The sequence below is a fragment of the Eumetopias jubatus genome, unplaced genomic scaffold, assembly GCF_037043125.1.
Source record: "Eumetopias jubatus isolate StellerSeaLion01/CBP00866 unplaced genomic scaffold, mEumJub1_p1.0 scaffold_6, whole genome shotgun sequence".
Taxonomy (NCBI): domain Eukaryota; kingdom Metazoa; phylum Chordata; class Mammalia; order Carnivora; family Otariidae; genus Eumetopias; species Eumetopias jubatus.
The window spans coordinates 132,358,665-132,380,573 of NW_028274812.1; the positions used below are offsets into that span (position 1 = coordinate 132,358,665).

At 40.7% G+C, this 21,909-nt stretch overlaps 1 protein-coding gene across 2 annotated transcripts in view; it reads left to right on the top strand.

Moving 5' to 3' along the window:
* The first annotated feature begins 5,473 nt into the window (after window positions 1-5,473).
* SYCP2L (synaptonemal complex protein 2 like) overlaps window positions 5,474-21,909 on the top strand; it is a 102,016-nt gene continuing 85,580 nt past the window's right edge. Inside the window, exons 1-5 of one of the 2 annotated variants that reach the window (XM_088024390.1) lie at window positions 5,474-5,539; window positions 7,275-7,412; window positions 7,816-7,935; window positions 10,866-10,970; window positions 11,351-11,375. In XM_088024390.1, coding sequence (XP_087880516.1) covers window positions 7,879-7,935; window positions 10,866-10,970; window positions 11,351-11,375 — 187 coding nt within the window. In that variant the 5' untranslated portion in view covers window positions 5,474-5,539; window positions 7,275-7,412; window positions 7,816-7,878. Of the gene's footprint in view, window positions 5,540-7,274; window positions 7,413-7,815; window positions 7,936-10,865; window positions 10,971-11,350; window positions 11,376-21,909 lie in introns of those variants that run through there. The other variant, XM_088024389.1, reaches the window with a different exon arrangement.

The following is a 21,909-nucleotide window of genomic DNA, read 5'->3' on the forward strand; positions in this document are numbered from 1 at the left end:
CTGCCCCACCTTGCCTGCGCTCTCCGCCAACGATCCTGAAAGAAGAAAAAAACCTAGATGGGCAAGGTGATGTTTTCCCTCTAACAATGAACTGGATGGAGATGGAGAGACAGAGACCCACAGAGAGACAGAGAGAGAGAATTTACTTAGAAATCCAGAAGTGGTGGACAAGGGTTAAGAGCTCTGTTCTCAGCCCGGGTGCTGAAAACCGCAGCGGCGGCGCGCGGCTGTGCCCGCACATTTATAATGACACACCTGCCCAGGCTCCGCCTTTCCTCGCTCTCGCCAGCTCCCACCCTCCCGGCACCAGCAAGGCGGGTCACCCCCGCCCGGACAGACCTAGGAACGGAGGGGGAAGTTGACCCGAGCCCTCGGGAAACTGAAGGCAAGATGTCAAGGGGCGAGGGTGGGGGGTGGGGAGTTGGAATGTCTCATTTAAGTTGAAATCTTTTTTTTTTTTTCCCTAACCTCGCCTCGCCTCTGGGGTTTCGGATTGCATTTAGATGGAAGGTTTTGAGACAGAGGCTTTCCAGCAAAGTCCCCAGAGAACTGACCCTCAATTCCTAGACACCGTTTGTAGGACCTTGGCGGTAGGGCGCCCTAGTCTGGGTAACTGCGCCCGCGCCAACTAGCTTTCGGCTTCTGCTCTCGGGCTTTGTCAGAGCTGTCTGTGCTTTTTTCCAGGGGGTGGGGGATGGGGGTAGGGGGTGGAGGAGTGGAGTCCGAAGGAATGCCGGAGGTCCCCGTGAGCTCGCAGGTCTAGGTGTACCTATGCTCCAGAGGGGCTGCGCAAGGGACGTGGCCCAGTGGGACGAAAAGTCCCTGAAAGTGAACCTGGAGAAGGAGGGGGGGAGATGACCTAAGGGTAGCTGGACGAGGAGGGGGTGGGTGGGCTCTGCGGGCCCCGGGCGCGTAAGCAGGACACTTAGCGCGCGCGCTCTCTCTCTCTCTCTCTCTCTCTCATTCTCTCTCTCTCTCTCTCTCTCTCTCTCTCTCTCTCTCTCTCTCTCTCTCTCTCTCGTCTCAACTCCCTCTGGGCATCAGTTTCCTTATCTGTTTAAAAAGGGGACTGGGACTCAGTGAATTCTCAGTAGCCACCCACCGGAAACAAAGTTTTAAAGATCGTCTTTATTGGTATTGTCATGGAAATACCCCATTCCATCTGGGGAGGTTTTCTGGAGCCTGGAGGAACCAGGTGAGGGGGCGCAGGATGCTATGGATCCGCCGGGACCGACACCAAGTCTTCGTCTGTTCTTCCGCCTCATTAGGGTGATTCCGGTACCTGGAAGCGTCCAATAAAAGAGATCGTTTGAAATGACTTAAATCTCTTTGTAGCCAGTCTGAGCGGCGAGGGAAGTGTTTTCCCGGAGTTTTTTCTCGTGCCTTTGTTCTGCAGGCGGCACGCTTCGGTTCCCAGCCGTATCCAGAGAAGAGCCGCCCCCGAAGGCCAATCACTGTTAGAGGGGGGTGCTCGGACCTCTATCCCTCCAAACCCCGAAGCCGGCGCGCGAGGGACCTGGGCACTGCCCAGCAGGCTCCGGGAGCACCGACTGATGGTGCGTGGGACCCGGCCGGGAGCGCGCCCAGGCCAGCGCCTCTTGCCGGACCAGTCTCTCACTTTGGCCAAAGGCGGAAAAAGCAGATGCTCCTTAAACCCACATCTTGCGCTAAATAATTGTCCGCGCTCGCTGTTCTCTCACCTCCGGTCAAGGGCACAGTCAGATTTGTTAGGAAAGTCAATCCAATAGTGAGATGCTTTTCAGAGCCGCCAGCTACGGGCAGCGGAGAACTCCGGTGACGAAAAATGCCAACTTTGGGCAGTTTCACGAATTTTCTTCTTTCTCTAATTTCAAGCTGGCTGCTCCTCCCAACCAGAGGCGGAAAGTCCACGCAGAAAAAAAGTGACTTGGTCATCCCTCTGCCTCTCTTCCCCCAAAGTTCTCTTTCTGAAAGATCGTGTAGGTCAGGGTTTCCGATTAAAATCACTCTCGCGTAGTCGCCACGAGGCTCGGGGAGGAAACGAAGAGAGTGTCCACTCTTCCCCCAGGAGTTTTGTCGGCAGATTTTTATCGTATTAACCGACTGCCGAAGGTCTGGCCACTCCTGTCCTTCAGTTGTTTTTATGCTGTTTGTCTTCCAAACGTCAAACTTATTCACACTTTTCTTTTACACACATATTTCTTTAATTGTGATAGGTTAAGATAATGTATACTTTAAAATGTTTTAACATAACTTCAGAAATAATTCAAAATCACCTCTGAGACTATATAGACGTTAATTTCGGGTCTTATTGTACAGATTATTAGAATCTTTCTTGTCTCTATAATCTTGGAATGTTCCTAAGGAGTCTTTAACCTTTAACAATACAAATGCATACAATTTTTTAACGTTAAAGCCAAATCAATTAATTACATACTTTTTTTCTAAATGTATTCTGGTGTCCAAAGAAATGTCACAGACTCTCTGCCATATTTAGTTTCAGAAGAATTAAAATCTTTATTCCAAGTTGCCCTAAAAGTATGGTTCAGTAAAACATGTTAGTAAAAGAAGCTAATCGAGGGGTGCCTGGGTGGGTCAATTAGTTGCGCATCTGGTTCAATCTCAGCTAAGGTCTTGATCTCAGGCTTGTTAGCTTAATTAAGCCACACATTGGGTATGGAGCCTACTTAAAAAAAATTCAAAAACTGATTGAAGTGAAAATTTGAAAATAAAAATAATTAAGTAGTGGTGGTGTTTATTGTGTTGTCTTACATTTCTCCAGAAAATTTGAATGCATTAGCAACCCTATAGTTTGGAAGGATATATTTTCCCCAAAAATTCTGTAAATAACTGATTATAAAGCTTTTGCCTATTATTAAGCAAACTGTAATTTTATTATATTGTTTATTATATTCTCATATTATTTTATTCTGTAAAATCAAATGCACTTAAACTGTATTTTGATTATTGTTTGTTACTATCCTTCCATTTTTTTCTGCACTAGTATTTTCATTGATTCAGAACACTTTATATTCACAGCTGGCTCTTCATTACTATTTTGATATAGTAAAACCTCATTAATTCAAAAGCAAAGGAAGAAGGCTTTGCATTTGCTAAGCTTAGATGAAAATCAGGAAATTAATGTAAGTATATTTACATCGTATTGACCAGGAAACAGACATCATGGTCTTTGAAATACGTATCATTTTGAATGGACCGCAGGTGTATGCGCTGACCTAGCAGAGATTCTGGTTCTACTGGGTCTTGCTTTGATGTAAACAGGTATCTTCTGTAAATGTCTTGACACGAAATACCCATAGTTTGTAATCATAACACAAATTGATTTTTACACAAGGAAAGTTTAGATCTGAGGGGTCTTTTTTTTTGTTTTTAAGAAAACGCCAGTCCAATTTATTTTTGCCACTGTGTTCACATAAACAGGCTACTTACCGGCGGAAACCTGGCCATTAGTACACACTCTAGTTGGGTTAAAGGAAGTAGGTAGAAAACAAGCAGAGTGGATGAAGTTATTTGTTTGCTCCCCCCACCCCGTTTTGTTTGGTTTTGTTTTTGACTGAGTACACCAGGTTAATGAAACAAACAAAAAAACCTTTTGTGAATTCAGGAATATTCTCACAATTTCAGGTACAAATCTGCTTCCTAGGGGAAAATCCAGTTTTAGTCGATATCAGAATCAATAGACCAAAGACCGCTCACCCAGCTGTTAAAGGTGGAGAGAAAACTGCCGGCTTCCGCAAAGGGGCTATCTATCAGTTTCGAATTCCGCAAATAAAGAATGTTTACATGACGTTGTTCACAGACTCTTGAGAAATCGCTTTAAACTGTGCGTGCGTGCGCCCAGGTGGTCTGACCAGGATTGCTAATTACCTGCAAGGGTATCTTGCGTCTCAAATAGGGGCTTAGTAAATTCAGGTGCGGGTTAATTGATTAGCGTTCTGGGCGAGGATTGGAACTCAAAAGCCGCGAGGCTACACCAGCCCTCGCCGCAGCGCAGCCCAGCCCGTCCGGGTTTTGGGCAGCAGAACCGCAGGAGGCTGAACGCGGCGCACTTGCGAGGTGCGCTCTGGGCCGGGAGCCTCGGGATGCAGGCGGTGAGTGAGCCGGGGGCGGGGGGGGTCCGAGTCCGGGTCCGGGTTTAGTCTGGGCCCTTTCTCCGCGGTTCGAGGGGGGCCCAAGGGCGCGTGGTCTGTCGGGCTCTGGGGGCAGAGGCTGGTGTGTACCCCCAGAGACGCGGCATCTGCTACCATGCCCTGACGCCGGGGGGGGGGGGCGGGAAGTGGGGGGGTGGGAAGAGCGGGTTGGGGGGCCTCTTGAACCCTTCAACCTCCTTAGGTTTAATTGGAGTTTATTGGGAGCTTTCAGTGAGGCAACCAGGCAGGATAGAAGCCTCTGATCCCTTGCTCAGAGAAGAGGAAACCGGAGAATTAATGTTTAGAAGGCAATGAGATCCTTCTCGATTTGCTCCGGATGTTTTCCCAGCCCCTGTTGCTGCGTAGACCTTTCAGTGACATTAACCCATCTGGGCCCCAGACCTACGGTCCCAAATGCGGGGACTTGGGCTACTCGCACTGTAGATAAAGGTCCCTAAAACGCCCGGGGCCCCGGATTTGGGGGTGGATTGGTACCCCCAGTGCTTCCACTTCTCAACATTCATTTAACCCAAATCACTGCTGGTGAAAAAATAAACAAGCCTGGATCTGGGTCTTTGAATTCACCCAACTTTTCATATTTGTAAATAATGATATTGTATCATATGCTGACATTCAAAGATCTTGGTCAAGTACATATAGAAGTAAGACTGCGAGCCCAAGCTAAATTTTTAAAAAAAACCTCTCTAGAAGATATTTGAAGTCTAGTTTTTGGTGTGTTGTACTTTTAAATAATTGTTGGGATGAAGTGAGCAGATGAAATGCTGTTATTTAATGTGGCATAATGTGTTGTGAAAACCAAGGTGGCAGACCCAGGGATTACTCTCGAGGAAAAGGTGTTAACAATCCACTACTAAATGTCTTGTGAATTCTCTCGTGGTGGTTGTTAATATTTGATCCTTGAAGCTGTGCTAAAAGTCCCAGAGGAGTATTTAAAACTCACCAAAGTCAGAAACCTAAAGCTCAATCTCATGACTGGGCTTGAAACACGCTTTCCAAAATTTCATTTTACAAACTCTCATTCTAAAAATGGTTCATTAATCCAAAGCCATCTATTCTATAGTTATCACTATAGAGTTTGTCTATTTTGTGTGATTGTTGATTACAACAATGTTTGCTTTGCTTCTTGTGATAGTCTGTATTTGTCATAGTACTGAAGAAAGAAAAATTATTTCTAAGTAGTATGTTACTTAGATCTATAATCAGCGGCATGAGCAAACAAAACGTTTTTGTTCGGGATGACAATATGAAGCTTCATTTTATTTTTAAAACTTGAGATGCATTTCTTTGAGACTTTTTTTAAACATTTTTTTTGTACACAGGAAGAGGAAGGTCCTTTGCAGTCTGTTAAGGAAGACGCTGGGAGTGGAATTGCTCTGGATGCTTTCTATGTAAAGATCAAGCTAATTTTTTGGGGTGGGGAGGGAGAGGGTGTGTGTGCTCTCTTTCTAGTTCTGTGTTTGCTGTGTACACACAGAACTGCACAATTGTTCCTCAGTTGCTCAAGCCAGGGGCAGAGAAATCTTTGCTCCTTCCCCTTCCCTAATCTCCTACATTCAGTTTATCACCATGCCTTTGAGTATCCTACCAATATCTTAGTCTAAATTTTCTTGGGCCAGGTACTGTTCTAGGTAGACAGTATTGAACAAACAGATACGATTCCTGCCCACGTGGAGCTTACAGCCTGGTGCAGAGCCAAAGAAACAGGTTACCAACCAAAGGGAAGAAGCAGTCTAGGCATAGAACAGTCAGTGCAAAGGCCCTGAGGCAAGGCAGAATTTGATTTATTGTTTTTTTTTATTTTAATGTAAGTTAACTTTAGTTTTTTTTATTGTTGTTGTTGTTGTTTTTGACTTATTAGTAGGGAAGTCAGGCAGAAGAAGTTGACAGATCAAATCATGCAGAGCCCTGAAGACCGAGGCAAAGGGTTTGGAATTATTCTGAATGCAGGGAAGCCAAGTGGAGTTTTAGGCAGAGGCCTGAGCTTTTGAGTCAGAGAATCTGAGTGTAAATCTCACCTGGGTGATCTCATGCAAGTACTTAACCTTTCCCAGCCTTTCTATTCTCCCCAGATAAAGAATCTGTCCTGTCAGGGTGGTGGTAAGGATCACATGAGAACATCTGTGGAACACTCAACACTCTTGGCACAAAAAGGTTCACTTAAAAATGTGCTAACTTAAAAATAATTCTGTTCACGTGTTTAATTTCAAATGCTATCTCTCCATTTAAATCAGTACTAAGAATATGTGGAATTTGGAGCTGTATACAGTAAAATGCCTCCTTATTAAAATAATATTGTATATTGGTAATTTAGCCTGTAAGAATGAACTGAATTTTTAAAAATGAAAAAAATCCTATCTTTTTAGTACAGATACTTATGTCTCTGTTCAAATGTATTTAGAAGTAGTTCTTGGCTGATGTTTAGGTGGAAAAAATTTCATTTGTTATGACAATTTGCATACTTAGTCAACTATCTGTAATTGTGGAATTCATTTTCTTCTGATCATTTATGTCACTTATAATAGGTTTGCATTTTTTTAGTGTCTTAGAATTTCTAACATTACTGAGGTAAAGTCTTTTCTCCAGATATCTGTACTTCAAATGTAGTTCTCCCTAAGTGAGTGGCTCTCCAACTTAGCATACAAGAGAATCCCCTGAAGGCTACCTGCGGGCCACCCCCTCTCCCCCAGTGTTTGATTCCTAATCAGTCCCCAGGTGATGCCCATGCTGCTGGTGGTCCACAAACCACATTTTGCAAACTGTCTTCACCCAACAAGCTCAATCATTGGCTAAATGATCTGTTCAAGATATAACTATTTATCCTCTATTAATTCCACACTGAATTATTTTTTTATTTTTTTAAAGATTTTATTTATTTGACAGAGACACAGCGAGAGAGGGAACACAAGCAGAGGGAGTGGGAGAGGGAGAAGCAGACTCCCTGCGGAGCAGGGAGCCTGATGCGGGGCGATCCCAGGACCCTGGGATCATGACCTGAGCCGAAGGCAGACGATTAATGACTGAGCCACCCAGGTGCCCCTCCACACTGAATTATTGATGGTAGAAATATTACTATGAAGTAAATGTTCTTAGGGGAAAATAATTTGCAAACTATTAACTTTCCAGCTTCAGTCACTTATTATTGATACATTCCATGATAAAGGATTTCAGAAAATAGAAGAATATTTTCAACAGAGAGCAAGCCACATTCCTCAAAAATACAATCATCTTGTATTCTATCATCTTGACAGATCAATAAATAAGGCAAGTAAAGTTTTTTGTGGGGAGAATACCAATGTGTAATTATTTGGAAGGTCCCCCCTCCCTGCCCCCAAGTTTTATTGAGGTATAATTGATACACAGCACTGTAACTTTAAGGTGTACAGTATAGTGATTTGACTTGTATTGTGAAATGATCACCACAATAAGTTAACATCCATCATCTCCTATAGATAAAAATAGAGAAAAGATTTCCTTGTGATGAAGGGCACCCGGCTGGCTTAGGCAGGAAAGCAAGGGGTTGTGAGTTCGAGCTCCACGTCGGGTATAGAGATTACTTAAATAAAACCTAAACAAAAAAAAATTTCCTTGTGATGAGAACTTTTAGGATCCACTCCCTTAATAACTTTCATTGTAAGGTTTTAACTTAGTGTGGTCTAATACCCAGGAACTGGAGAAAAATGAGTTTCGGTATGTTTCGCTGTTGCTGAAATGTGTTCAGCGATTCTTCATGGATGGCCTCAAAGAAGATGAACCTTTGCTAATTCAGCAGGGACTGATCCCAAAGATAAGTGTCTTGTTTTAATTTTGTATGGCTTTGGGTCATTTAAAGAACTGGAATGAAACTAGTTATCTAGTTTGATAGTTTCTGTTCCTTTGAAACCAAATTTGGAAAGAAATTGGTCATGATGCTTATTGCCTATATCAGTCAAAGATGAAGTTCAGTATAGGTTTCCTGATATGTGCTGAGCACTTTGGGAGTGTGCAGGAATGAGTCAGACCTACTGTCTTCTCCCCTTGACAAGCCAATGCTGTAATCACATGTTTTAATTATTTTAGTGAATTTAACTTGGGAATAGAGAATGAGTAGGGAATAAATTATATGCCCCCCACAACCCCCACCAAAGGCTCTAAAACTTTTATTTTTTATTTTTTTATTTTTTAAAGATTTTATTTATTTATTTGAGAGAGAGAGAATGAGAGATAGAGAGCACGAGAGGGAAGAGGGTCAGAGGGAGAAGCAGACTCCCTGCTGAGCAGGAAGCCCGATGTGGGACTCGATCCCAGGACTCCAGGATCATGACCTGAGCCCAAGGCAGTCGCTTAACCAACTGAGCCACCCAGGCGCCCTAAAACTTTTAATAGACATTAGTAACAAGATTGAATCTAGATAAATGATCAAATACTTCCCCTTGCCACAGCCCATTTTCCTTTATTTTACTTTTTAAAAATTAATTTTATTTTATTGTTAGTCACCATACACTACATCATTAGTTTTTGATGTAGTGTTCCATTGTTTGTGCATAACACCCAGTGCTCCATGCAAAATGTACCCTCCTTAATACCCATCACCGGCTAACACATCCCACCACCCCCCTCCCCTCTAAAACCCTGTTTGTTTCTCCGAGTCCATAGTCTCTCATGGTTCATCTCCCCCTCCGATTTCCCCCCCTTCATTTTTCCCTTCCTACTATCTTTTTTTATTAACATAGAATGTATTTGTTTCAGGGGTACAGGTCTCTGATTCAGCAGTCTTGCACAATTCACAGCACTCACCATAGCACATACCCTCCCCAATGTCCATCACCCAGCCACCCCATCCCTCCCACCCCCCACCACTCCAGCAACCCTCAGTTTGTTTCCTGAGATTAAGAGTCTCTTATGGTTTGTCTCCCTCTCTGGTTTCATCGTGTTTCACCTTTTCCTCCCTTCCCCTATGAGGAATTTGAGAACCAAGACAGAGGACCATATCAGCGAGATCATATGCTACTTGTCTTTCTCTGATTGACTTATTTCGCTTAGCATAATACCCTCTAGGTCCATCTTCATGGTTGCAAATGGCAAGATTTCGGGTTTTTTGATGGTTGTATGCGCATACGCATGTATATGTGTGTGCTTTAACCATTCATCTGTTGATGGACATCTTGGCTCTTTCCACAGTTTGGCTATTGTGGATATTGCTGCTATAAACGTTGGGGTGCACGTACCCCTTCGGATCCCTACATTTGTATCTTTGGGGTAAATACCTAGTAGTGCAATTGCTGGGTTGTAGGGTAGCTCTATTTTCAACTTTTTTTTTTTTTAAAGATTTTATTTATTTATCTGACAGACACAGTGAGAGAACACAAGCAGGGGGAGTGGGAGGGGGAGAAGCAGGCCTCCTGCAGAGCAGGGAGCCTGATGTGGGGCTCCATCCCAGGACCCTGGGATCACGACCTGAGCCGAAGGCAGATGCTTAACGACTGAGCCACCCAGGCGCCCCCAGAGAGTGACTTTCTAGTTCCAAGTCTTGATCAAATGTGGCATTGCCCTCACTTCTCTGTATCTATGCTCAATATATTTTGGTATGCTGAGGGGGGGCGGATAGGATTGGGGTGGTAAATGGAATAGTGACAAAAATTTACTTAAAAGTGTAAAATTCAGTATGGATCTGGGGGGTGGATATCACCTTAGCGGTGAGTTCCGTTGTATAGAAGGATTTTTTCCCTTAGGCTGTTGGAGAAAAGTTTGCCTCAGAACATGGATGATGCAGTCTAGCACAAATCTTTGCCTCATTTGAGATCAAAAACATCACTTGGAACTTAATAGTGGCCTGCCACCCTTGCTGTGCACCAGAATCCCCTGGAGAGCTTTAACAAGCACTCTCTGGGTCCCACCACCAGAGATTGCTACATACTGGGTCTGTGATGGGTCCTGGGTGTCAGGGTGTTTCAAAGCTCCCCAGGTTTTCCTAATGTGCAGTCAAGGTTGCGAACATTTGGTTTGTCCATGGTCCCCAGTGGGGTGCTTTGGGTTCTTGGCTCCAAGGTGGACCAAGTTTCCAAGGCTCATTCCTGTAAGCGTTTTTCATTACAAACTCCTCTTACTACATGTTCAATTGATAATTTCAAACTGCGCATGCAGAATTTTTTTTATAAGCAAAAAAATGGTCCAAAGATGGCCTTTGCTTTTTTGAATAAATGTTCTTGGAGGGTTTATAGGAGTTTATTTTAAATCCTATCAATCCTAGCAACTTAATATGAATGTGGATATACATTCCTACAGGAAAACAAATCTCCAGTTAGCTGGAAGCTTTTGACAAGAGAAAGGCTTGAGACATACATATACTGTACTAACATACTTCTGGAGTGCTTTCCAAGTTCTCCATCTCCTTTTATTAGTTTGTTTTCTACAGCCTCTCAGATGACAAGAATTGCTGCAGTGTTGGGGAGGCTCATTTATCTCTTAATCTTTAATCACTAGCCCCCATATAGGACTTTCTGGCATTAATCCTGGCCAACTCTTGCTGGTATCTGAGAACTTATTAGTACAACTCTATAGCAGTAGGACTTCATTCTGGAGAGTTCTAGATGGAGGCCTTAGAACTAGGTCTAATTGAAATGTTATAGAAACCAATCTTAAAAATATTTTGCTCTGGTAAAAGACTTATGAAACTATCGAATAGGCAGTTGTTATATAGTCATAGAAGTTTCCATCAGTGTTTTTTCTCTTATGTACATGGTTTCCTGGTTTGAAAAAACAACAGAATTTCTGACCATGGCAGATCCAGCATCTGACACATCCCTGACTGATGTTATAGAAGACTTCTTTGATACAGCCTTGGTAAGGATGAGGCTGGATGCCTCACTGAATACATACCATTGATTATTTGTAGGAATCTTCAGTTATTTATAAAACTTATGTTTTCTAAGATGTGGGTTTTACCAAGACTCTCATATTTTATTAGAACATTATATGAAGTAGAAACCATATCTAACCAGTGCTATAGAAAAATGAAGTGGTTTATTTTCATGCATACATCATTCACCTGTTTAAGGGCGATAAGCTGATTTTAATACGATTGAAGGTCAAATAGGATTTCTCAGTTTTTTCTACTAATGAAAGTCGACTCCTGCCTGTTAGAGAACTATCAGCACTGATGAATTAATGTTAGAGTTGATAATGGTTTTTAAAAATAATACAAGCTTTACTTTTTCTTCTAGGTTATTTCCAGGAGCAGTAGTAAAGGTAAGTATATTATTTACCACTAATTGACTATTTACTCTTCATTAGAATATTCTGATATAAATATTTGTCTAAATGACATAAAACAGGTTTCAGTGTTTGGCTTTATTCACCATCTCAGGGTAGTCCTATGGCAATGTAGAGATTTTGTTGTAAAGTATGTCTTGGTTTGCCTGAGGTCCATTTTATTTTGTCTTAAATATTTTTAATGAGGGGGTGCCTGGGTGGCTCAGTTGGTTAAGCGTCTGCCTTGGGCTCAGATCATGATCCCAGGGTCCTGGAATTGATTTCCACATGGGGCTCCCTGCTAGGCATGCGCTCTCCCACTATCCCCTGCTTGTGAGCACTCTGTCAAATAAAGTCTTAAATATTTTTAATATAAGTACAGTTGACCTCTAGTTTCAGGTGTACAACATAGCGATTTGACCATTGTGTACAACCCGTAATGCTCGCTATGAGTGTAGCCACTCCGTCATCACAGAACATTACTGCAGTGTTGTTTATATTCTCCAGTCTGCGAAGGCACTCTAAGACCAAAAACAAAGCAAGCACTCCCTACTGTTTACACAGTTTTATTCAGGATAACTTACTGATGGGGGGTGGGAGGTGGGATCGGGCAAAGGATCCCTGAGCTATGCAGCTATTTGCTGCCAAGTCCGGACCTTAATCCCCAGCCTGTATAGAGTGAGGGGCATGGTGGTGAGGTCTCGGGCTAGTTATCTCAAGTGGTGCCATCTGTTCGCCAGAGGATCTGTACTAGTTCTCTGCAGCGGGACCTTCTGTGCGTTACTTCAGAGATGGTCAGAATGAGACCGTGCGCATTCCAGCCAGGACACACCTTATCCTCCATGGGGCAGGGAGCATGGAGCCCCGGGGCAGGTCATTGTGTGGCTAGGAACAAGAGAGCAAGACGGAAGGCCAAGATGGTGTTAGTGTTGTCCGCACTCCTGCAGTTGTAATTCTCATCTCCGTGACTTGTGACAGAAACTTTGTAACTCTTGATCCTCTATCTATTTTGCCCATCCCCCCACCACCTCCCCTCTGGCAACCACCTTTGTTCTTTGCATTTAAGAATCTGGTGTTTTTGTTTTTTGTTGTTGTTGCTGTTCATTTGTTTTCTGGATTCCACGTAGAAGTGAAATCATGTGGTATTTCTGATTTATTTCACTTAGCATAATACCCTCTAGGTCCATCCATGTTGTAAATGGCAAGATTCTACCTTTTTTTTAAATGATTTATATTCCATAGTATATACCATATCTTCTTTATCCATTCATCTACTGATGGACCCTTGAGTTGCTTCCATTGTGTAGCTGTTATAAATAATGCTGCTATAAACATAGGGGTGCATATCTTTTCAAATTAGTGTTTTCATTTTCTTTGAGTAAATACCTAGTAGTGAAATGACTAGATCATGTGGTATTTGTAACTCTTTGAGGAACCTCCATACTGTTCTCCAGAGTGGCTCTACCAGTTGGCATTCCCACCGACCATGCACAAGTGTCCCCTTTTCTCCACATCCTCACCAATATCCACCTTGTATATTCCTGCATCCTTTGTTGTAGATTGACTAGATGAGTGGGAGTTTATCCCTGGGCTCTGTGTTCTGTTCTTTGCACTATGCATTTATTTTTGTGCTAGTACCATACTGCTTTGATTACTGTAGCTTTGTAATATGGTTTGAAATCTGGAAGCATGATACCTCCATCTTCTTTCTCAAGATTGTTTTGGCTATTTGGTATCTTTCTTTTTCTTCTTTCTTTCTTTTTTTTTTTTGTTCCATACAAACTTTAAGATTATCCTAGTTCTGTGAAAAATACCATTGGTATTTTGCTAGGAATTGCGTTGAATTTGTAGATTGGTTTGGGTAGTATGGCCATTTAAACAATATTCTTCCAGTCTGTGAGCACAGTATATCCATTTATTTGTGTCTTCAGTTTTTTTTTTTTTTTCTTCCCGTTAATATCTTACTGTTCTTAGAGTACAGGTCTATCACCTCCTTGGTTAAATTTATTCCTAAGTGTCTTAATGCAATTATAAATGGGATTTTCTTAATTTGTCTTTCTGTTAGCTCATTATTAGTGTAGAAACACAACAGACTTCTACATATTTTTGTAGCCTGAAAATTTGTGAATTTTTTTTATTTTTTTTCAGCTTTTCTGCCCTTTTTAAAAAATTTAATTCCAGTATAGTTAACATACAGTGTTATATTAGTTTTAGGTGTACAATATAGTGATTCAACAATTCTATACATGACTCAGTGCTCACCATAAGTATACTCGTAATCCCGTTCACGTATTTCACCATCCCCCTGCCCACCTACCCTGTTTGTTCTCTGTAGTTAAGCATTTGTTTTTTTAGTTTGTCTTTTTTTTCCTTTGTTTTTCTTCAATTCCACATAGAAGTGAGATCATATGGTATTTGTCTTTCTATGACTGGCTTTGAATTATTTGAGTTGTATAAGTTCTTTATATATTTTGGACATTACCCTTTACTGGATATGTCATTTGCAAATATCTTCTTCCATTCAGTAGGTTGTCTTTTAGTTTCATTGGTTGTTTCCTTCACTGTGCAGAAGCTTTTTATGTTGATGAAGTCCCAGTACTTTAGTTTTGCTTTTGTTTCCCTTGCCTCAGGAGAACTATCTAGAAAAATGTTATGGCTGATGTCAGAGGCCTTACCACCTATGCTCTTTTCCAGGGTTTTTATCATTACAGATCTCACATTTAGGTCTTGAATCTATTTTGAGTTTATTTTTGTGTATGGTGAAACAGTCATCCAGTTTCATTCTTTTACATGTAGCTGTCCAGTTTTCCTAGCACTATGTGTTGAAAAGACTAGACTATCTTTTTCCCATTGCATATTCCTGCCTCCTTTGTCAAAGATTAACCATATGATCATGGGTTTGTTTGTAGACTTTCTACTCTGTCTGTTGATCTGTGTGTCTATTTTTGTGCCAGTTACCTCCTGTTTTGTTTATTAGTTTGTAGTATAACTTGAACTGGAATTGTGATGCCTCTAGCTTTTTCAAGGTAGCTTTGGTGATTTGGGATCTCATGTGGTTCAATACAAATTTTAGAATTGTTGTAGTTCTGTGAAAAATGCTGTTGGTATTTTGATAAGGATTGCATAAATCTGTAGATTGCTTTGGGTACTACGGACATTTTAGGAGTCTTCCAATCTATAAGCATGGAATACCTTTCCATATGTTCTTGTCCTCTTCAATTTCTTTCATCAGTATTTTTTAGTTTTCAGATTATGGGTCTTTCACCACTTAAGTTTAGTCCTAAGTATTTTGTTTGGGGCAATTGTCAATAGGATCGTTAATGTTTCTTTTTTGTTGCTTCATTGTATAGAAATGTAATGGATTTCTGTACACTGATTTTTTTTTTTATTCAACTTTACTGAGTTGATTTATCAGTTCTAGTTTTTTGGTGGAGTCTTCAGAGTTTTCTATATAGAGTATTGTCATGTGCAAATACCGTGTTTTAGTTCTTCCTTTCCAATTTGGATGCCTTTTATTTCTTTATGTTGTCTAATTGCTGTGGCTAGGACTCCTGTACTATGTTACATAAAAGGTGAAAGTGGGCATCCTTGTCTTTTTCCTGACCTTAGGGGAAAAGCTCTGTTTTCCCCCATTGAGTATGATCTGGGTGTTTCATAAAAGGCCTTTATTATGTTGAGGTGTTTTCCCTCTAAACCTACTTTCTTGAGGGTTTTTTTTTTTATCATGAATGGATGTACTTTGTCAAATGCTTTTTCTACATCTATTAAAATGTTTTTATTTCCCATTGATTTGTAAAAGAGTGAACCACCCTTTTATTCCAGGAATAAATCTCACCTGATCAGGGTGAATGACTTTTTTTTTTTAATGTATTATTGGTTTCACTTTGCTAATATTTTGAAGATTTTTGTGTCCATGTTCATGAGAGATAATTGGCTTGTTCACACTTGTGGGTATATGTGGTATCTTTATCTGGTTTTGGTATCGGGGGAATGTTGGCCTCCTAGAATGAACTTGGAAGTTTTCCTTCCTCTTCTGTTATTTGGAATAGTTTGAGAAGAATAGGTGTAAACTCTTCTTTTCCCCACCCCCCCTCCTTTTTAGTGTGAGTCAGGGTGGGGGGTGGGTTGGGAGGAGAGACAGGGGAGAGAGAATCTTAAGCGGGCTCTATGCCCAGTGCAGAGCCCATCACCAGGCTTGATCTCAGGACCCTGAGATCATGACCTGAGCTAAATCGAGTCAGATGCTTAAATACCTGACCAGGTGCCCCAGTATTAACTCTTCTTTAAATGTTTGGTAGATTCTCCCATGAGGCCATCTGGTTGTGGAATTTTGGGTTTTTTGGGGGAATTTTTTTTGATCACTACTTCAATTTCATTGCTGGTAATTGGTCTGTTCAAATTTTCTATTTCTTCCCGATTCAGTTTTGGAAGGTTATGTTTCTAGGAATTATATATTTCTTCTAGATTGTTCGGTTTGTTGGCATATTTTTTTTATAATCTCTTACCATTGTTTGTATTTCTGTGCTGTTTATTTCACTTGTGATTTTGTTTGGGTGTGGGTTTTTGTTGCTGTTACTGTTTGAGTCTAGCTAGAGGTTTATCAATTTTGTTGATCTCTTCAAAGAACCAGCTCTTGGTTTCATTGATCTGCCCTATTTTTTAGTATTTTATTTCTGCTCTAATATTTATTCTTTACTTCTGGTTTTAGGTTTGTTTTGGGTTTTTTCCCTAGCTCCTTTGATATAAGGTTATGTTTGAGATTTTTTCTTGAGGTAGGCCTGTATTGCTATAAACTTCCCTCTTAGAACAGCTTTTGTTGCATCCCAAAGATTTTGGACCATTATGTTTCCATTTTCACCTGCCTTTATTTCTTTGATTTATTGGTTGACTCATTCATTGTTCAGTAGCATGTTGTTTAACCTCCATGTATTTGTGCTCTTTACAGATTTTTTTTTTCTGGTGGCCAATTTCTAGTTTCAGATAAGGTGCATGGTAGGACTTCAGTCTCTTCAAATTTGTTGAGGATTGTTTTGTGGCCTAATATGTGGTCTATTCTGGAGAATGTCCTGTGTGCATTAAAGAATACATATTCCACTGTTTTAGAATTCAATGTTCTTTTTTTCTTAAGATTTTGTCAGCACAAGCAGGGGGAGTGGCAGGCAGAGGGAGAAGCAGGCTCCCTGCTGAGCAAGGAGCCCAATGCATGACTTGACCCCAGGACCTGGATATCATGGCCTGAGCCAAAGGCAGATGCTTAACCAACTGAGCCACCCAAGCGTTCCAGGATAGAATGTTCTGAATATATCCATTAAGTCTATCTGGTCCAGTGTGTCATTCAAAGCCACTATTTTCTTGTTTTTTCTGTTTTGATGATCTGTCCATTGATGTAAGTGGACTGTTAAGTCCCCTGCTATTGTATTACTATTGATTACTTCCCTTATGCTTGTTATTAACTGACTTATGTATTTGGGTGCTACCATGTTGGGTGTATAAATATTTATAGTTATGTTTTCTTGGATAGTTCCTTTTATGATTATATAGTGTCCTTGGTTTCTTATTAGCTTTTGTTTTAAAGTTTATTTTTTCCTGTATAAGTATTGCTAGCCCATCTTTTTACATCTATTTGCATGATAAATATTTCTCCATCCTCTCACTTTCAATCTGCAGGTATCTTTAGGTCTGAAATGAGTGTGTTGTTGGCAGCATATAGATGGGTCTTGTTTTTTTTTTATCCATTCCATCACCCTATGTCTTTTCATTGAATATAAATGGACTAGACACTCCAAAGTAATTGTTGATAGGTATGTATTTATTGCTATTTTGTTACTTGTTGTGATTTTTATGGTTTTTGTGTTCTTTCTTGCTCTCTTCTCTGTTAGTTGTCTTTAGTGATATGTCAAAACTAGAAAGGAATCTAAGTATATCTATTACTAGGTTTTGATTTGTGGTTTCCATTAGGTTTGTATATAACATCTGCATACAGTGGTCTATTTAAAGTTGATGGTCACTTAAGTTTGAACCCATTCTTTATTTCTTTCCTCCCACCCCTGCTATGCCCTATTTTACATCCTTTTATTTTGTGAATCCCTTGACTGATTTTTTTACAGGCATACTTATTTTTACTGCTTTTGTGCTTCCTTCTTTTATTCTTACTTATAGTCTTTCTTTCCACTTGGAGTCCCTGTTATCATTTCTTGTAGGGCAAGTTTCGTGGTGATGGTAGTTGGGAAACTCTCTTATTCTGAATGATGGCCTTGCTGGATAAAGTACCATTGGTTGCAAAGTTTTTCCTTTCAGCACTTTGAATATATCATGCCACTCTCTTCTGGCCTAAAAAATTTCTGCTTAAAGATCAGCTTATAACCTTATGTTTTTTTTTTTTTTTAATATATATGTAACTATTTTGCTGCTCTTAAAATTCTCTATCACAACATTTTGCCATTTTAATTACTATGCGTTTTGGTGTGGACTTCCTTGGGTTTATTTTTGTTGGGAACTCTCTGTGCCTCCTGGATCTGGATAGGTTTCCTTCCCCAGATTAGGGAAATTTTTAGTGGTTTCTTCAAATAGACTTTTCTGATCCCTTTTCTCTCTTCTCCTTCTGGGATCTCTTAATGTGAATATTATGCTTTATGGGGTTACTGAGCTCCCTAAGTCTGTTCTCATTTTGTCTAATTTTTTTCCTCACCTGTTCAGCTTGATTACTTTCCATTATTACTGTCTTCCATGTTGTTAACTGGCTCCTCTCCTTTAGGCTCTTATTCCATCTAGTATATTTTTAAATTTCATTTGTGTTCATCTCCAGTTCTTTCATCTTTTAAGATTTATTTATTTTAGAGTGCATGTGCATGCATGTAGTGGGGGGAGAGGCAGAGAGAGGGAGAGACAGTCACAAGCAGAGTCCATGCTGAGCCCAGAGCCCAGTGCAGGGCTTGATCTCACAAGCCTGAGATCACAACCTGAGCTGAAAGCAAGAGTCAGATGCTTAATTAACTGCACTACCCATGGGACCCTCTGGTGTCTGTTTTGTTTTGTCTTGTTTTTAAATCTTTCTGTTAATATCTCTGATATCCTCCATTCTTAAGTGCATTGAGTATCTTTATGATCATTACTTTAAATTTTTTATCAGGCATATTACTTCACTTTGCTTAAGTCTTTTGTTGTGGTCTTTACCTGTCCTTTCATTTGGGACATTCCTGTCTCATTTTGTCTAATTCTGTGTCTGTTTCTGTGTTTGGAAAGTCAGCTATGTCTCCTGCTCTTAAAAATAAAAGCCTTATGAAGGAAAGGTTCTGTATTATCCTGCAGTGCAGTGTCCCCTCTTCACTAGAACCTGGTGCTTCAGGAGGTGTCCCATATGTGTGTTGTGTGTGCCCTGCTGTTGTGGGGATTCATCTTTTTTGTGTGTGTGGGATCCCTGGTGTGATTTCTCTCCATTTCTGGGGCTCCTCACACCCCATGAAAGGCTACAGTCAGTTTTGCTCCCCACTGCCCTTCTTATTCTCTCCAATATGGCCTCTTGTATACTTTTGTGGAGTCTGTTGTGCCAGTCTTCAGGTTGTTTTCTGGGTTATTTATGCTGTTGAGTGTTATCCATTTTTATCTGTGGGATGAGGTCACCTTAGGGTTCTTTTACACTCCATTTTCCCTATGATTGGAAATAGTCCATTTGCATTTAAAGTAATTATTGCAGGTACGTATTGACATTTTGTTCATTCTTTTTCAGTTGTTTTTGTAGTTCTGTATCTTCTGCTTTCGTCCCTTGTGCTTGGAAGGCGTTCTTTAGGGTTATGCTTGGATTCCTTTTTCTTTGTGTATGTGTATTAGAGGTTTTTGATTTATGATTACCATTAGGTTCATATGTCATCTTGTGTATACAGCAGTCTTTATTAAGTTGATAGTCACTTAAGTTTGAACACATTCTAAAAGCACCTAATTTTTCATCCCCCTTCCATATTTTCTGTATATGATGTCATATTTTGCATCATCTTATTTTGTATATCCTGGACTGGTTTTTTTGTAGATATAGCAGATTTTACTATTTTTGTGTGTGAACAAACTGGCTTTATAGTTGAATCTACTACCTTAATTATATGATTACTTTTACTGTGAATTTTTTTCCTCTTATTTTCTTCTAGTTATGGCCTTTTCTTTCTACTCAGATAATTCCCTTTAACCTTTCTTATAAGGCTGGTTTAGGGGTGATGAACACCCTTAGCTTTTGTCTAGGAAACTTTTTATCTCTTCTATTCTGAATGATAACCTTGCTGGGTAGGGTATTCTTGGTTGTAGGTTTTTTCCTATCAGCAATTTGAATAGATCATTCCATTCCCTTCTGGCCCACAAAGTTTCTGCTGGAAAATAAGCTGATGGTTTTGTGGGGTTTCCCTTATATGTAACTATTTCTCTTTGCTGCTTTTAAAATCCTCTTACTCCATTTTGCCATTTTTGGTATTCATGTGTCTTGATGTGGACCTCTTCAGGTTCATCTTATTAGGATCTCTGTTTCCTGGATCTGGATGTCTGCTTCCTTCTCCAGTTTAGGGAAGTTTTTTAGTTATTTCTTCAAATAAACTTTCCACCCCTTATCTCCTTCTGGGATTCCTACAATGTGAATTTTATATGCTTGATGATGCTGCTGAGTTCCCTTAACCTATTATTTTTCACCTTTTGCTGTTCAGCTTGGTTCTTTTCCATTACCCTGTCTTCCAGATCAGTGAGCTGTTCTTTTGTCTCCTCTAATATGCTATTGATTCCCTTTAGTTTTTGTTCTTGTTACTGAATTCATCTGATTGTTTTTATATTTTCTGTCTTTGTTGATGATCTCACTCTCATCCACTCTTAAGTCCAGTGAGTATTTCTGTGACCATTACTTTGAATTCTCTATCATATTGCTTATCTCCATTTCTTTTAGTTCTTGTGCTGTGATTTTTGTCCTGTTCTTTCATTTGGGCATATTCCTATTTTCCTCACTTTATCTTTTTCTGTGTTAGGGAGGACAGCTGTGTCTCCTAGTCTTGAGTAGTTGCCTTGTATAGAAGTTCAGTGGTTCCCTATAGTGCCATGCCCTCTAGTCATCAGAACCACACAAGCTAGTGGTGTCTCCTATGTGGGTTGTGTATACCTTTCTGTTGTGTCTAGCTGTGTTTGTTTTCAGCCCAGTTAGCTGCAATGACCCACTTTGCCTACTGTGGGTGCACTGGGCAGGGTTTGGTCCATGCAGCATTGAGGGGCCTGTGTAAGGCCTCTGTGGGCTTATAGGTGGGCAGGATCAGCAGTCAGGCTAGTTGTCTGGAATTAGCACCTCTGTGTGAGTATATCAGATGACCAGCCTTTCTCCCCATGTGGCTCAGAGGCTTTCATTCGTGGGCGGGGTTGGCAGTCAGACTAGGTATCTGCAACCAACCTGTTTGTTGCAAGCACACCTAATAGCGGGCTTTCTCCCTGTGTGATTGGCTAAAAGGCTTGGCTGCTAGAACTGTGGGCAAACTGGTGTGTGGGATTATTTCCTCCTCCTCTCCAGGGCAGTAGTCACTTTGGAGTGGTGCTGGTCCCCACTGGGGCAGCTTGCTTGGTGTGGTGGGGTAGGAGCGACTTTGTAGGGATGGCTGCTGAGGCAGGTGGTTTGGATGGGGCAGGTCTATAAGGGAGCATTGGGGGTGGGGCATGTGGTGCTAGCAAGATTGGAGGAGAGTGTCACCGCAGGCTCCCATAATTGTCCAGCTATGTAAGCTGAGGGAGAGGAACAGCAATGGTGCCCACCAGCATTTTTGTTCTTGGAGAAGTCTCCTAAAGATTCCTGCTCCTCCACCACATATTCTGAGATTAGTAAATAAATCTCTTCAATGTATGCCCCAGGTGGTTTTGAAACAGCTACTTTTTTGCCATGTCTCAGGCCAGGTTATTATGCTGACTCTTTGAAGGTGGGGACTCTTTTGTAGAATTCGTGTTCTTTTATGTTTTTGTGATAAGTCATGTGCTTCTTAAATCTTTCCTGAGGTAAGCACTTTTTAAAAAGTCCCTTTTCTGCTACTTAATGGCAGTGTTCCTCTTTCCCTTTTGCAGGGCTCTATTTGTTTTCTTTACTATGTAAATGAGAAGACTGACACCTGATATTTGCTAACTAACAGGGTACATAAATGTCTTGAGGATCTTCTGTCCATCTGGGTTGTGTTGAAATCTTCAAGTTTTAAACTGGCAGGCAAGTTGTTGGCATAGCTCCTAGCCAAATTTCTGGTTTCCAGAGATCATTCAGCAGTATCAATCTGGCTTTTTTTTAATGGAAGAGGAATCTTTTTTTACTTCTGTTTTCTGGTTTTGGGTTCCTACAATCTCATGAGTTCTATGGGGGGTAAATATGACATGTGATGAATAATCCATATATAAAAATTGCACATTTGAACCTATGAAAGTAATGCTAGGATCTTACCATAAATTTTTGTACCCTTCGTAAGTGTATACTGTCATTTTATCTTAATGTGCATAAATGAAATCAGTTTAATTAGCATAGAGGATAATCTTATACCCATTC